The sequence below is a fragment of the Stegostoma tigrinum genome, chromosome 2 (assembly GCF_030684315.1).
Source record: "Stegostoma tigrinum isolate sSteTig4 chromosome 2, sSteTig4.hap1, whole genome shotgun sequence".
Lineage (NCBI taxonomy): Eukaryota > Metazoa > Chordata > Chondrichthyes > Orectolobiformes > Stegostomatidae > Stegostoma > Stegostoma tigrinum.
In genome coordinates, this window is record NC_081355.1 from 54,088,066 (window position 1) to 54,104,725 (window position 16,660).

Genomic DNA, 16,660 nt, shown 5'->3' on the forward strand with positions numbered 1-16,660 from the left:
GGCCCCCAACACCTCATATTCACCATGGACGTCCAGTCCCTGTACACCTGCATTCCGCATGGAGATGGCCTCAAGGCCCTCCGCTTCTTCCTGTCCCGCAGGCCCGACCAGTCCCCCTCCACCGACACTCTCATCCGCCTAGCTGAACTCGTCCTCACACTCAACAACTTCTCTTTTGACTCCTCCCACTTCCTACAGACTAAGGGGGTGGCCATGGGCACCCGCATGGGCCCCAGCTATGCCTGCCTCTTTGTAGGTTACGTGGAACAGTCCCTCTTCCGCACCTACACAGGCCCCAAACCCCACCTCTTCCTCCGGTACATTGATGACTGTATCGGCGCCGCCTCTTGCTCCCCAGAGGAGCTCGAACAGTTCATCCACTTCACCAACACCTTCCACCCCAACCTTCAGTTCACCTGGGCCATCTCCAGCACATCCCTCACCTTCCTGGACCTCTCAGTCTCCATCTCAGGCAACCAGCTTGTAACTGATGTCCACTTCAAGCCCACCGACTCCCACAGCTACCTAGAATACACCTCCTCCCACCCACCCTCCTGCAAAAATTCCATCCCCTATTCCCAATTCCTCCGCCTCCGCCGCATCTGCTCCCACGACAAGACATTCCACTCCCGCACATCCCAGATGTCCAAGTTCTTTAAGGACCGCAACTTTCCCCCCACGGTGATCGAGAACGCCCTTGACCGCGTCTCCCGCATTTCCCGCGACACATCCCTCACACCCCGCCCCCGCCACAACCGCCCCAAGAGGATCCCCCTCGTTCTCACACACCACCCTACCAACCTCCGGATACAACGCATTATCCTCCGACACTTCCGCCATTTACAATCCGACCCCACCACCCAAGACATTTTTCCATCCCCTCCCCTGTCTGCTTTCCGGAGAGACCACTCTCTCCGCGACTCCCTTGTTCGCTCCACACTGCCCTCCAACCCCACCACACCCGGCACCTTCCCCTGCAACCGCAGGAAATGCTACACTTGTCCCCACACCTCCTCCCTCACCCCCATCCCAGGCCCCAAGATGACATTCCACATCAAGCAGAGGTTCACCTGCACATCTACCAATGTGGTATACTGCATCCACTGTACCCGGTGCGGCTTCCTCTACATTGGGGAAACCAAGCGGAGGCTTGGGGACCGCTTTGCAGAACACCTCCGCTCAGTTCGCAAAAAACAACTGCACCTCCCAGTCGCAAACCATTTCCACTCCCCCTCCCATTCTCTTGATGACATGTCCATCATGGGCCTCCTGCACTGCCACAATGATGCCACCCGAAGGTTGCAGGAACAGCAACTCATATTCCGCCTGGGAACCCTGCAGCCATATGGTATCAATGTGGACTTCACCAGTTTCAAAATCTCCCCTTCCCCTACTGCATCCCTCAACCAGCCCAGTTCGTCCCCTCCCCCCACTGCACCACACAACCAGCCCAGCTCTTCCCCCCCACCCACTGCATCCCAAAACCAGTCCAACCGGTCTCTGCCTCCCTAACCGGTTCTTCCTCTCACCCATCCCTTCCTCCCACCCCAAGCCGCACCCCCCGCTACCTACTAACCTCATCCCACCTCCTTGACCTGTCCGTCTTCCCTGGACTGACCTATCCCCTCCCTACCTCCCCACCTACACTCTCTCCACCTATCTTCTTTACTCTCCATCTTCGGTCCGCCTCCCCCTCTCTCCCTATTTATTCCAGTTCCCTCCCCCCATTCCCCTCTCTGATGAAGGGTCTAGGCCCGAAACGTCAGCTTTTGTGCTCCTGAGATGCTGCTTGGCCTGCTGTGTTCATCCATAAAGAAATTAACATTGCTTTCAAATGACAGGGTCAGATTTCACCACAGAGATAATTATGAGGCTGGAATGGTCACCATTATTTACGTGGAAATGAATGGAATATTACCTTTGGCAATATTCACAAGCAATGAGGTATAGGATTTCAGAAGCATCCGAAATGCAATGTGAGATGTGATAATAGCACCTTGCCAACTATACACTGAATGATTACGACTTGTCGTTACAGTGTAATTACCTTTTTGAGGTCTGATAAGTCTTAATTATTGTCAAACGATTCTTTGTTTGTACAACTTAACTTTTACAATCTCATTCCTTCACATGTTAATATTGTTAGAGTTGTACAGAAACTTAAAGTTAAAACGAAGTATTTTTTATTTTGAAACCTTCTCTTAGTGGAATTTTCCTTTCTTCTCTTTTTGTCTTTTGTACCTAATTTAATATTGAATTAACATATTAATTGATGCTGCCTGCTTTGGATTCTGCAGTCCTAATGAATGACTCTTCCAACTTATTGTTTAAAACATATACCGTTGTCTTTCATACAGGTTCTCGGTGTTTCATAGAGGATGTTGTGCTTTTTGGAACCTCCACACAAAAGTCTACGTTCAAGGGGAAGTGTGACAAGTGGTTGCCACTGTTCATTTGCCAAATCAACAGACAGAAATGTGGCCCAATATTTCTTCCCATTTGTAACAATGCATCCTCACCCGGTCTGTACTCCTCACGAGCAGCGTTAATCTGTATTTCTGTTTCAGCAGCTATGTGCAGTTTCTGTGTAACCTCCTCAGCTGTCTTTTTTGTATTGTTCAGAACAGTGATAAGGCTTTCATCGTCTACAAGGGAACCCTTTGTGCTTGTCAGACGATACAGTAGATTGTCTTCCAACTCTTTCATTTTCCTTTTATTTGATGTTACGTCTTCCATGAGATCTGTTCTCTCTTTTTCCAGTTCCTATTTCCAAAAAGCATATACCTTTACGTGAATATTTTCCATGGGCATTGGCTAAGTACAGTATATTAATAAACTAAGATTCACTGTATCATCTTACAGAATGCAATTGGGTTAGATACCATCCACAAGATGCACTGCAGCAGCTCATCAGGATTCTGCTGACAGCACCTTCCAACCTGTGACCTGTACCACCTGGGAGAACAAGTGCCTCAAATGCATGGAGACATCATCACTTGCAAATTACCTCCAGGTCACATACCAACCAGACTTGGAACTACATTGCTATTCTTTCACTGTCACCGGGTCATTACTTCGGAACTGTGGATGATCAGCCATGATCATAATGAATAGTGGTGCTGGCTTGAAGGGCCAAATGGCTTACTCCAGCACCTATTGTCTATTGTCTATAACTCCCTTCCTCCCAGCACCAAGCACACCACATGAACTGTAGAAATTCAAGGCGGCAGGTTACTGCCACCTTCTCAAGGGCAATTAGCCAGAGGCAGTCATATCCCAAGAGTGAATAAAAACCAAGATCAAGTTTGGAAGCTGTTAAAGGAGCTTGGGTGAGCTTCATGCAGTGCTTTCAAAAGCAAACACATACTGCTGCCATTGTTCATTGGTGGTGGAGGGTGGGAAATGATATTGCATGGGGTACTGATCAAGCAGCTGCTTGGTCCTAAATGGCGCTGAGCTTCTTTAGAGTTGTTGGGGCTGCATTTATTTAGCCATTCCTGATTTGTATGTTCCAAATGTCAGCAGGTCTTAAGGAGTCAGGGGTTACATTACTCACCATAACATTCCCAGCGATAGTAGGAACTGCCGATGCTGGAGAATCTGAGATAACACGGTATGAAGCTGGATGAACTCAGCAAGCCAAGCAGCATCACACCATGTTATAAAATTCCCAGCCTCTGCTCTGTTTTTGTATACATACATTTACACAGCAAGGGCTAGTTACATTTCTGGTCAAAGGGAACACCAAGCTACTGATTTTGGGAATTTCAGCAAGAGTAATGCCATTTAATGTCAAGGGAAAATGAATTTCTTTTTCACTTTGCAGGTGGTGTTATGCTTACAACCTACACTATTGAACACATAAGGAAAGTGTGCATTTCACTTTCAAAATGGCAGCATCAAATATGAACATTTTGCCTGGACCCAAGATGTAATTCAGGCTGTAGTCAGGAAACTTGTAAGTCTTGTACTGACACATGGACAGACATGCCTCAGCACATCTCTGGGAATTTACTTACAGTGCCAAGTACCAACCCTAGGTGTTGAGGATCATCTAACTCCACCTCAATTGAAGAGACTGGTCTAGTGTGGGTAGAATTTATTAAACTGGCCAGGAATACATTGGAATCATCACGTCTGGTGATAACAAATGAAAGACGATTCCAGGACCTAATGACCTTAGGTACAGACAACATTTTTTTTTGGACGCTAGCAGTTTCCCATCTATAATCTCAATTAATATACTTGTTTTTTAAAAGGGAAGTTTGAAAGCAATTTACATGAGCCCTTTATAATTTTCAGGGTCATGAATTCATATCTTGAGCAACTCCCAGGACTATATATGCCTTTAATATTAAACACATCCAACAATTTTAGTTTATACATGTTCTAACAATGAAGCAAGTACTGAGATGCCACAAAACAGGATTACAACTTGAAAGGAACAAAAATACCTGTTTTTCAGTTAGAATGACTCTACCAAGTAACTGGTCCTCCAGACCTTTCATGGTAACAGTAAAATCAATGATGGAAGTTCGAGCACTGATCTCAGGTGTATACGCAGGGTTGGGAAGCTTAGTAGTGATGTAGAGTCTGAATCCATTCATGATATCAATCTCTTTATCACCCACTTTCACCTGTTGAAATAACCTTTGTAAATAGATAAATTTGCATATGTAGTCCTTATTTACAAAATGAGCAAAATTTTTGGCCTTCATTCGAGTTGTCAACAGTATATTTTTCCTTTCCTTGAAAATAAGAAATGTGACACTAATTCTTTCATGTTGGAATTAGAATCCCTTAAAAACTGAATTTTTCTGTATGTCTTGTGTAGCATGAAATCTTGTTTAACTGCAGTAAGTGCTTTCTCTGAACATAAACAACTTCTAATAAGAAAAAAGAAAGATGACAATAAATTCCATTGTCCACACTATTCCATAAGCTGATGTCAAAGAACTATATGACTCCATAGGTACCTTATTAGCAATAGAATGTTTAGGAAGGTAGAAGCTTCGCTTTCCCAAAGCAAATAAAAGCAGACTTTCAGGTGAAGGTGGGCAAATGGGGAATGGTTTTCCCAATGTCATGAACAGCTGTCCTGTGTTCATTGGCTTCAGGGAGTCAAATGGGTGATTGACACAGCACAAATTCCCAGAAATAGGGCTTATCAGCCAGTCTCAGGATCAGAGGGCAGTCCTAGTCAGGCAGCCCTTATAGGGGGTAGCTGTTGTCAGGGACTCGTCTTCTTCAGATGGAAGATGGACCACAAGTGATTGAAAGAAAATCGAGGGAAGAGCTTCCTTCACAAATTTAATGAGAGTGACACGCTCTGTGTCAACTGCCTATGAGTCCTCTGAAATCAGTAAACTATCCTGAGTTGGCTGTATATGTTTTTGTCTAATTAGCTGATGCAATATATTTAAATTGCTGCTGCCTAACAAACGTAATAAACTATCCGAAAATTCCTTACAAACGGCTGACTGCCTATATAATTGTAGTTATGAATGCCCAAAGTCTATTGAACACATAAGGAAAGTATGCATTTCACTTTCAAAATGCAAGGTTTCAAACCTGCTATCAAGAATCCCAAAGACTTTCTGATTTGCAGAAGTCTTGGGAAAGCCCTTCAGGGCAGCATTCACAATAGGTATCCCTCTAATGTAATGCCCAATGCTTGAAATGCAGTGAGAATGAGGTGCTGAATTTCCCTCTCACTGCCCATACAGAAGTTTCTCCTTCCTCACCAAACTCATCCAAGAGACCAGTCCATCATTTTTCCACCAAATTACTACTGTTTTGAGACAGTCAGGTTGTATATGACCTGGTAGTTGCACAAGTGGCTGTGAGCAGATGAAAGGACACTGGGGCAGCAGCACGGTGGCTCAGTTGTTAGCATTGCTGCCTAACAGCACCAGCGACCCAGGTTTGCTTCTACCCTTGGGAAACTGTTCGTGTGGAGTTTGCACATTCTCACTGTCTCTGCATAGGTTTCCTCCTCTGGATGCTCCAGTTTCCTCCTACAGCCCAAATTTGTGCAGGCTAGGTGGTTTGGCCATGCTAAATTGCCCATTGTGTTCAGGGATGTGTAGATTAGGTGGGTTATGGGGGATGGGTCTGAGTGGGATGCTCTGAGAGTTGGTGTGGACTTGTTGGGTTGAAGAGCCTGTTTCCACACTATAGGATTCTATGATCTAAGTCTTCACTCTCTCCATTTTACCACAATAGTTTGTGTAATGAAGGCTTTTGACATGGCCAAGGCGTCTGATAGATAATTCAAACTAAACTTCTGGACTATGTAACTCTTTAAATGTTTTTCTGAAGTCTATGGAAATGGGTGCAATTTAGCAGCGCCTTCACCCTTCCAGGGACATTGCAAGATCACATTTGCTGATGGAAATACTGCAAACAGGTAGCCAGAGGTTTAAAAAAAATTGCCATCAGCCAGGACCGGAAGTAGGGCCATGCCAGGGTTAAGGTGATGGGTGGAAACTCCCTTTGTATGAATGAGGGAAAATTAGCATTATATATTTAAAAATTCTTGTTTTATTATTAAAAGCTATGTAGTATGATAACAATAAGCTGTACCAAATAAAAATTCAGTATGCCGAGTTGACAATGGATCTTTGATCCCAGCTGGATTGCAACATAAGCTCTGACATGTCAGTAACAGGAACAGAAATGCTTTAAAAATGAGTTGACGGAAACCATATACAGGACAATCAGACTAGAATTGTAAAGGAAGTGGTAGCTGTAATGTCCTTTCCCTTCACTGGGGATTTGGATTCTATTGTCACTTTTCCTAGACTGGTCCTTGGAAGCAGTGGTAAGCAAAATAGAGGAGAAAGAATTCACTTAGTAACGACAGCATGACTTCTCTGATTATATTACTTGTCACAGATGAGGAAGGAATTGTCCATTGAGGCTCTGCGAAGACTGGAACCGGAGTGTGTGTCATTGGGGCAGTGATATCAAGGAAGGTGAAAAGGGAAAAAGGGTCAGTATAGGTTTTCAGGTAATCACAAGATGTGAGTATGTTATGATATGATTGGATAATATAATCATGTATGCTCATTTAATTATGATTGGATGACATAGTTATGTGCACTAACCTGCAATGCAGATGACATGAACACTATTGGATAGGGATACGGGTGAGTAAATTTGTAAGGTTTTGATTGGAAATTATCTGAAGGAGAAGCTGATTAGAACCTTTTATTGGCAGAAATAGCAATGAAACCTTAGCTTGTGTAATAAAGTTTGAAATGTACGTCATCCTTTGAAAAGTATGCCTCCCATGCATGCACGAATAAACATTTCAACAAAGAAACCTCAGTCTCGCCTGGTCTAGGAAGGAATAAACGGTTAAGAAGACACTTTAAGAAGGTCTCCCTACTTATTTTTTCCCCACTATTTGCAGCAATTGCAAATAAAATTTTTTGCTATCATATTTGAAACAATTAGATGTGGTCCTAAGTAAATAATATTAGTTCAGTGAGCAAGTATAACTGTTGTCATGAGATCGTTACTCATATGGGATAAATAATTAGGGCAGCTTTGCAGACAAATTTTGTTTCGATTTATTTTTGCTTAAAACCTGTACAATTTTGAAAACTTGATAAACAGAAACAAGTGACCCTGTAGCAAATAACTTTCTATTCTAGAGAATGGATGTGCTATCTATCATGTGTTGAAGACACTTTGCTCCATAGCTATGCAGTAAAATCTTTAGTGATTAAAATAATGCAAATTACATGTTAATGTTAACAAAGTCACATTTGTTCACATTTTAATTCAAAGCGCTAAAGAAAAAGTATAGGGTTTAGAGAGTAAGTACCCAAGTCACTAAAAAATAAATTACTTCATGACAAATGTGACAATTTAATACAAGACATTTTTACAAACATTTGTTGTACAGCAATAGATTTTTAAGCTCTCCATTTATGCCTGTAACAGCCAAAACAACCTAGCCAATGCAACATTTTTAAATCTTGAGATTCTCACTTAGATCACTGCTCTTTCAGAATTTTCTAATTTTAGATACATCATGAACTCGGAAATGCATACAACTGAAATTCATGGTTTCAGATATGCCACATCATACTTCCCTAACTTCATCTAATTGTTATCATTAAATACTCTCCTATGAAGGAATACTAACAGAAATGTTATTAAAAATCAGTTACTGAGTGGTTGTACCTTTGGGCTTTACACTTCATTTAACTCTAGAGGAAGAACAGCTTTTATTTACTTCTTAATAACTTCTATTATTGAATCAGCTAAAACCTACCTTTCTACATGAATGCTAAAGAAGTACATGATATTACAATATTGGGAATAAATTGATTTCTGTATTTTATTTATCCACCAGCACTGTCTTTGATTACAAGGCTGAGGCGGAGACTCTCAGTGACAAATGTGACCTGCATTGCTTTTTATAATATTGGGACCCATAAGTGTGAAATACACCATACGATGATGCAATCACACCTGGAGTGGGTGGAATCAGTTTTTTTTTTGGTCTGAGCACATGGGCTCTACTAGTGAGTATGTGAGGCCCTTCAGAGGGCACTTTCACAGTCAACGTTGAAGTCATCAGTCATCATATCACCGTGTGTATTCCTGAGATGCTGCTTGGCCTGCTGTGTTCATCCAGCCTCACATTTTATTATCTTGGAATCTCCAGCATCTGCAGTTCCCATTATCTCTAGTGTACAACTGTGTAGGGTGCAAATGATGGTCACTTGCAATCTTGATCACGTAAGTGCTGATTGCTCATAATACTAAGGATTTGATCTGTTCCTTACATTCCCCATTGGAATGGGAGGAGTGGAAGCATGACCAATGGATCCAGCCATGGCTGGAGTTTTTGTCTTTCTGTTGTGGCACAACAATGGTGCAGAGAAATGGAGGAAGAACAGATGCACCAGCAAGTCCAGTGCCACCAGCAATCTCTACTGAACCCTTAACAGCTTCCACATGAAGAGGCACAACTGAAGGTCTCCTCAGGGTGCGCAGGAGCTTCAGGAGTCCCAAAGTCTATCAGCAATGCCATTTTCTCCAGATGAGCAAGGAACATTGGTGCCACAGACTGCTGATGTCCCAGGACTTCATTACAGAAGAATAGCAACCACCAGAGTAGGACTTCTGTCTTGAAAGAATAGGTAACCATCCTACTCTGGTGATTATCAAGGTGACCACTGCACTGGACTTTTGTGCGAAAGTAAGAATCACTGGGAGCCAATGTGAGATGTCACAAGTCTCAACACAAATGAATGAAGGCAGTGACCAATGCAATTTGTGCCAGATCACACACGGTTTCACCTCATTGCCTGAGCCCATGATGAAGTCAGTTCTGCAGTCCAAACAGTAGGCTTTGACAAGAATGCTGGCTTTCCCCAGGAACTGGACACCTTAGAGAGTTATACACATTGCACTGAAAATGTTGTATCATAATGCAGTTTGCTTTATCAATGGAAATGGCTTCAAGTCATCAATGTGAAACTCATCTATAAGCACAAGTTACCAAACTTGGGAATTCTGCACCGGGTACCCTGGGAACTGCCATGATGCCTATTTCCCTAAGAAATCTCATGCTCTTGCTTCATTTTAAGGCTCAGATCCTTCCAAGGATGGTGACTGAGAAGCAAAACCTACCCTCTGGAGCCTCAGCTGACAGCTCTATTGCGTAACCCATTATCCGAAGATGACCACAAATAAAATGCAGCCCACTGTTCCACCAGGGCCATGGTGGAGCAGCCGATAGGTCTGTTGAAGATGAAGTTATGATGTTTGGTTCAGTCTGGAGTTGGAGGATTTGAAGAGGAGCGGGATGTATGTGCCTTGCATGACACCCTAGTCAGAGTCAGCAGTATAATCCTAGCATGCTGTGTTCTGCACAACTGAAATGGGAAAAGAAAGGGGATATGATGGATTTTGAAGAGCTGGAAAGCAGCTGCAGCCTTCCAAGGAAAAAGATGAGGAGACAGAGTAGGAGGAAAATCACCTTCTGTATGATAGAGCGCAGCAGTGTCAAATACAACAAGCCAGAACCTGTCTGTATCAAGAGACAAATGTAGCTTCTGTTTGTTTTTTTATTTGATTTTGCTATGCTGAATAAAGGCAAATGTACTGAAATGTTTGAAGCTTTCAAGTACATAATGGTACCACATTGAACAATGGCGACAATGGGCATTGTTAGAAAAGTAGCACTCCCTCAGACAGATGGGATGAGGTTAAGTACAGGAAAGCTTATGCCTTGGTTCTTAAATGCTGTAAGTATAAGATTGTATGGGCAATGAATTGTCAGCTATGCAACTTACATGCCCTGAGAAGTGTTGGCTTGTGATTACCGGGTAACTATGACTACAGTGAAAGCAACTCCACACGGCTGGGCTTCAAAGATGATGCTGGCACCAGGAATCCCAGGACATCCCAGCACTGCTAAGTACATCTGCAAGTTGCATCTACAAGTTGACGAATGTAATGAGCAGGGTGCCACAGGGCTCAGCGTATAGAATCCCTACAGTGTGGAAACAGGCCCTTTGGCCCAACAAGTCCTCACCAAACCTCGGTGCATCCCACCCAGACCCATTCCCCCATTCACCCACCTAAGTGACACATCCTGAACACTACAGGCAATTTAGCATGGCCAATCCACCTCACCTGCACATCTTTGGACTACAGGAGGAAACCAGAGCATCCAGAGGAAACCCACGCAGACAAGGAGAGAATGTGCAACCTCCACACAGGCAGACACCCAAGGCCAGAATCGAACCTGGGTCCCTGGTGCTGTGAGGCAACAGTGCTAACCACTGTGCCACCGTGCCGCCAGGTAATGAGATGAGTATGGGAATTTATTTCTCTTAGAAGGAAACCATCCACGAACGTTGTCAAAATTAACACTTAGTGAATTCCTTATAAAAGTTAGCTTAATGCTTTTGTTATCAAAAGTATTTTTTACAAATACACAGGAACAGAAAAAGTGGAAAATCAAACCATACACAATCAAATTTGGAAACCTCCTACAATGCTGTTAGTCACTCACATGCCTTTAACTCTTTGTAATTTCAGTTTGGATAACTAAGATATATACATAGAAATCAAATAATTTAGCCACATTACAAAGTATTGAGTATCAATTTAGTTAATATTCCAAATGATAGACATAAGCGGATTGCATTGTAAGACTGACATCTTTCTCCTAGCCCTCAGGATCCTAGCACAAAGATGGTGTTATTTTCCTAAGACTGTAGACGTCTTGTTTTGTGGGCCATACACTGCGCAACTTTGTAAGAACACTGCAACCCAGGCTATCCACCTGATGAGGTATTGTGCATGGAACAGAAGAATGACAACATAACCTACCTTTAAAATTATTACTGCTAGTCTCTGAATTATTTTGGATTCTCCCACAGCATCTATGGATTTATATATGCAAGCAGTATTTTGGGCCATGGATAGTGGTATGGGAGGAATTAAATGTGCAGGTATTGCATCTCCTATAGTTACATGTGAAAGTGCATGAAAAGAGTACATGAAAGTAGAGGATGTGGAATAATGCACAAGAACATAGATATTCTTAGCTACATGTCACAACAATCCAAATTTTACTCCAGATAACAATGTTGACTTGAATGAGAAACTCCATCTGACTATACATTTTTGCTGTTTAGGTCTACATAAATCTTGGCATTGAAATCCAAGATTAATATCAGTTTACCTTGTACATGGAACCAGTTTTGATGAAATTTTTCTCCAAAACATTATCCAGTGCTGGATCCAGCTCCTCTCCTACATCTTCAATAAGCAATGGTCTGCCAAGAGACAGGCTATCCTCGAGGTGGTTTCTGAAGTACTTGTGATTTAAGGATGTAATCTAGAAATATAACATCAAAACTGTATTAAACCCACATTGCATGTATTTTGAATTTAGTTTTCTTCTATTTTACTTCACTAACGTCCCATACATTCTAAAAAAATTCTGTGCATTCCCTGTTGAACTACACCTCGGTTGTGAATACATGAATATTTGCATGCAAAATATTAACTCATCAGGCACATTCACAGGGCTTTGCTACAATCATGCATGATATGATTTTGCCTCCTATGATGTATTTTATCTGATCTCATATTTATACACATTATGCTGCATCTGCCATGCATTTGCCCATTCACTCAACTTATTCAAATCACACTGAAGTATCTCTGCATCCTTCACAGATCACCCTCTTACCCACCTTTGTGTCATCAGCACATTTGGAGACATTGCATTTAGTTCCCTCATCTAAATCATTAATACATATTGTGAATAGCTGGGGACCTAGCGTTGAACTCTGCAGTACCCCACTAGTTACTGGCTACCATTCAGAAAAAGGCCAGTTTATTCATACTGTATGTTTCCTGTCTGTCAACCAGTTTTCTATCTATTTCAATAAACCACTGCCAATCCCACACACTCTAAAAATACACACTATTCTCTCCCATGGGACTTGTCAAAAGCCTTCTGATAATTCAAATAAAGCAGATCAACTGGCTCTCCTCATCAACTCCATTTGTTCCATCTTCAAAAGAATTCCAATCAAGCATGATTTACCTTTCATAAATCCATTCTGACTCTGTCCAATCCTGTCACTGTTTTCCAAATGCTGAGCTATTAAATCTTTCACAATGGACTCTAGTATTCCCCACTACTGACGTCAGATTCACTGTCCCACAATTCTCGGCTTTCTCTCTGCCTCCCTTCTTAAACAGTGGGAATACATCAGCTACTATACAATCTGTAGCAACTGTTCCTTTGTCTACAGAATCTTGGAAGATGTGTTCACCATTTCTGGGGTCACTTCCTTAAATAGGTGGGGATATAGATTATCAGTGCCTGGGAATTTATCGGCCTTCAATCCCAATAATTTCCCCAACACCATTTCCCTACTAATACGGTTTCCTTTAGTTCCTTCCTCTCACTAAGCTCGGTGCTTCCCAACATTTCTGGTATGTTTTAAGACTTTCTTTGCGAACATTAAACTGAAGTATGTCTTTAGTTCAGTAGCCACTTCTTTGTTCCCCATTATAAATCCCCCGTTTCTGTAAGGGACCTATATTTCTCTTCACCAATCTTTTTCTCTTCACATATCTATAGGAACTTGTACAGTCAGTTTTGATGTCATCTGTAAGCTTCCTCTCATACTCTATTTTCCTTTCCTTAACCAATCCCTTTGTCCTCCTTGCTGAAGTCTACTTTTCCTTCCGCTCCTCAGGTTTGTTGTTTCTTCTGGCCAATTTGTATGTCTCTTCATTGAATCTGGTACTACATTTCACATTTAGCCACATTTCTTCATTTACTTTTGCACCAGACAGAAATGAACAATTGTTACAGTTCATCCAAGCACTCCTTTAATGTTTATCATTGCCATTTCACCTTCATTCCTTTAATTTACATTTCCCAAGCTATCATAACTTGAAAGTACATGATAAAGTAGGGCTGCCAGCACAGCTTCATCAAGAGGAGGTCATATTGCGCCTCATACCATTGTAGTTTCTTCCATTTAAATTCAAGAACCTAGGCTCAGAATCAAATATTTCACTCTGTATCATATTACAGTCACTCATCCCAAAAGGGGCTTTGCATAACTAGATTGCCAATTATTTCTTTTGTATTACACAATATCCAAGCTAGGATAGCCTGTCCTCCAGTTGGTTCCTCAACATATTGATCCAGAAATTCATCCCATGGATTCTCCAAGAATGACTCCTCAACAGCGTTGTTACTAATTTGATTTGCTTAATCTATATGCAGATTTCAAGTTTAAGAAGGGAAGCAAAAATAGGAAATTATAGGCTGGTTAACCTAACTTCAGTCGTTGGTAAGATTTTAGAGTGCATTATTAAGGATGAGAATGCAGAGTACTTGAAAGTGTATGATAAAGTAGGGCTGCTAGCACAGCTTCACCAAGAGGAGGTCATGGCTGCCAAATCTTTTTGAATTCTTTGAGGAGGTAACAAGCAAGTTAAACAAAGGACAGCCAGTGCACATGATCTATTTCAATTTCCAGAAGGCCTTTCACAAAGTGTTGCATATAGCAGGCTGTGAAATAACATAAGAGCCCATGGAATTTAGGGCAAAGTACTAACACTGACAGAGGTTTAGCTGCCTGGCAGAAGGCAGAGAATGTGGATAAAGGAGTCTTTTTCAGGATGGCAGCTGGTGACTAGTACAGTTCCTGAGGGATCAGTGTTAGGACAACAACTATTCACGTTATACATTAATAATCTGGCCAAAGGAAGTGAGGGCATTGTCGTTACATTTGAAGATGTCACAATGATAGGTGGAGGGACACGTAGTGTTGAGGAATCAGGGAGGCTGCAGAAGGACTTAGATAGGCTAAAGACTGGGTAAAGATGTAGCAGATGGTGGGCAAGTGTGAGGTTGTGCACTCTGGGGAAAGGCTTCAGAAATATGAAGCACAAAGGGTCTTAGGAGTCCTAGTTCAGGATTCTCTTAAGGTTAGTAGGCAGGTTCAGTCAGCAGTTCAGAAGGCAAATGCAATGCTCGCATTCATTTTGTGAGGGTTAGCATATAACAGCAAGAATGTACTGCTAAGGCTAAAGCCTCTGGTCAGACCGCATTTGGATATGAGCAGTTTTAGGTCCCATTTATAAGGAAGGATGTGCTGGCCTTGAAGGCTATTCAGTGAACGTTTACCAAGGATAATCTCGGGGATGAAGGGCTTGTCATTAGAGGAACAGCTGAGAATTCTGGGTCTGTACTTGATGGAGTTTAGAAGGATGATGGGGGTTTCTGGTTAAAATTTACAAAATACTGACAGGCATGGATAGAATGTAATGGTAGGAGAGACTAGGACTCTAGGGCACAGCTTCAGAATAAAGGGACAACCCTTTAGAAAAGAGATGGGGAGAAATTTCTCCAGAGGATGGTGAATCTGTGGAATTCATTGCCACAGAGGGCTATGGAGGCCATGTCATTGAATGTATTTAAGATAGAGATGGATAAGTTTTCAATTAGGAAGGGGGTCAAAGGTTATGGGGAGAAGGCAGGGGAGTGGTGACGAGAAACATATCAGCCATCTAATGCAGATCAGGCATGATGGGTCGACTGGCCTAAATCTGCTCCTATTTTTCATGGTCTTATAATTAGACATTCCTTTACTAATTGTGTTGCTACTCCACTCCTTTGTATTCCAGCCCCTTTGAGTTAAAAAATAATATTCCACTAGCATTTTGAATTAATTTTAGCGATAAATATACCAAAAAGTGCATAATCAATGTGACCTTGAAATCTTGATAAAAAATATAGCAGGATTACTTTATGAAGAATTGGCTTTTTGCAACATGGTCAATTATGGGCAATTTTCAGTTGATTGCTTTTGTGAATTTGCCATGTAAGTAAAAATAACATGCTTCACACACATTACACATGCAACAGTCATAAACATTTCAATGATATAGACAGATAAATCATATGGTAAATGAATTGTTCACAGACAAAAAAGAAAGAACATTATAATACCTGAAGTTCATTCTTAACTTCTTTATTCTTTATCCACATCTTGCCCTGATTTTGTGGATCAACCAGCAATGGGTAACGAGCTGCTTTGGTAACAATAATTCCATTTTGGATAGACAACTCATCATTTGGTAAACCTTCTAGACTCCATTCACCAATTGTAGGAATGTCAATTAGCATTTCTGTAAGGTTCAAGTTGCTGGCAAAGGGAATCTTTCGAGATTTCATTTCTTTCTCCCAATCTCTCAAAAGCAAATTACGGAACTCTTGATTAAATGGGCCTGAATATGACAAAAAGGCAGTTGCCAACAATACATCACCTGGAACAACAAATCAAAAACAGGAAAACATTAGCAGTTCAGGCTCTTTGCTTAATATCTCAAAACCACATTAATAACTTCAGAGCTCTTTTGCACTTCCGACTCAGGGCAGCAACAGAGTGTGTAAATACTTCAGTAGAGGGAAGAAGGCTTATAGATGAGAAGCGAACATCAGCAACAAGGTAATTTTAAAAAAAAATGCATCTTTCACTACTTTAGGGATTAATTCAGGGAAGCACAACGGCTCAGTGGTTAGCACTGCTGCCTCACAGCACCCTTCCGGGTGGAATCAACCCAGGTTCGATGCCACTCCTTGGGTGACTGTGTTCTCCCCATGTCTGCGTGGGTTTCCCCCAGGTGCTCTGGTTTCCTCCCACAGTCCAAAGATGTGCAAACTAGGTGAATTGGCTTTACTAAATTGCCTGTAGTGTTCAGGGATGTGTAAGTTGGGTGTTTATAGGGGGATAGGTCTGGGTGGGATGCTCTGAGAGGGTCAGTATACACTTGTTGGGGCAAAGGGCCTGTTTCCACAGTGTAGAGATTCTATGATCTAAGGGATATGAGTTCAAAAGACAATTACTAGAATTATACCAGGTATGAAGGATTTTGGATGAAAGGAAAAATTAGGCTTATTCTCTTTAGAGCAGAGAACATTAAGAGGTGACCTTAGTGAGGTGTCCAAAATTATGAACCATTTTTACAGGATAAATAAGGATATTCTTTTTCACGAGTTGGTGTGTCAGTAACTGAGGGTCACAATTTCAAGACAGTCAGCAAAAGATTTAGGAGAGAGATGAGGAGAAACTTCTTTACTCAGAGA

At 41.9% G+C, this 16,660-nt stretch overlaps 1 protein-coding gene across 1 annotated transcript in view; it reads right to left on the minus strand.

Moving 5' to 3' along the window:
- The window catches only part of dnah5 (dynein, axonemal, heavy chain 5), a 372,198-nt gene that overhangs the window by 43,076 nt on the left and 312,462 nt on the right, over nucleotides 1–16,660 (minus strand). The window contains exons 63-66 of the mRNA XM_048562706.2: nucleotides 15,524–15,840; nucleotides 11,720–11,875; nucleotides 4,455–4,637; nucleotides 2,520–2,763 (exon numbers count right to left, since the gene is read on the minus strand). Of these exons, the coding sequence (XP_048418663.2) occupies nucleotides 2,520–2,763; nucleotides 4,455–4,637; nucleotides 11,720–11,875; nucleotides 15,524–15,840 (900 nt within the window). The remainder of the gene's footprint in view (nucleotides 1–2,519; nucleotides 2,764–4,454; nucleotides 4,638–11,719; nucleotides 11,876–15,523; nucleotides 15,841–16,660) is intronic.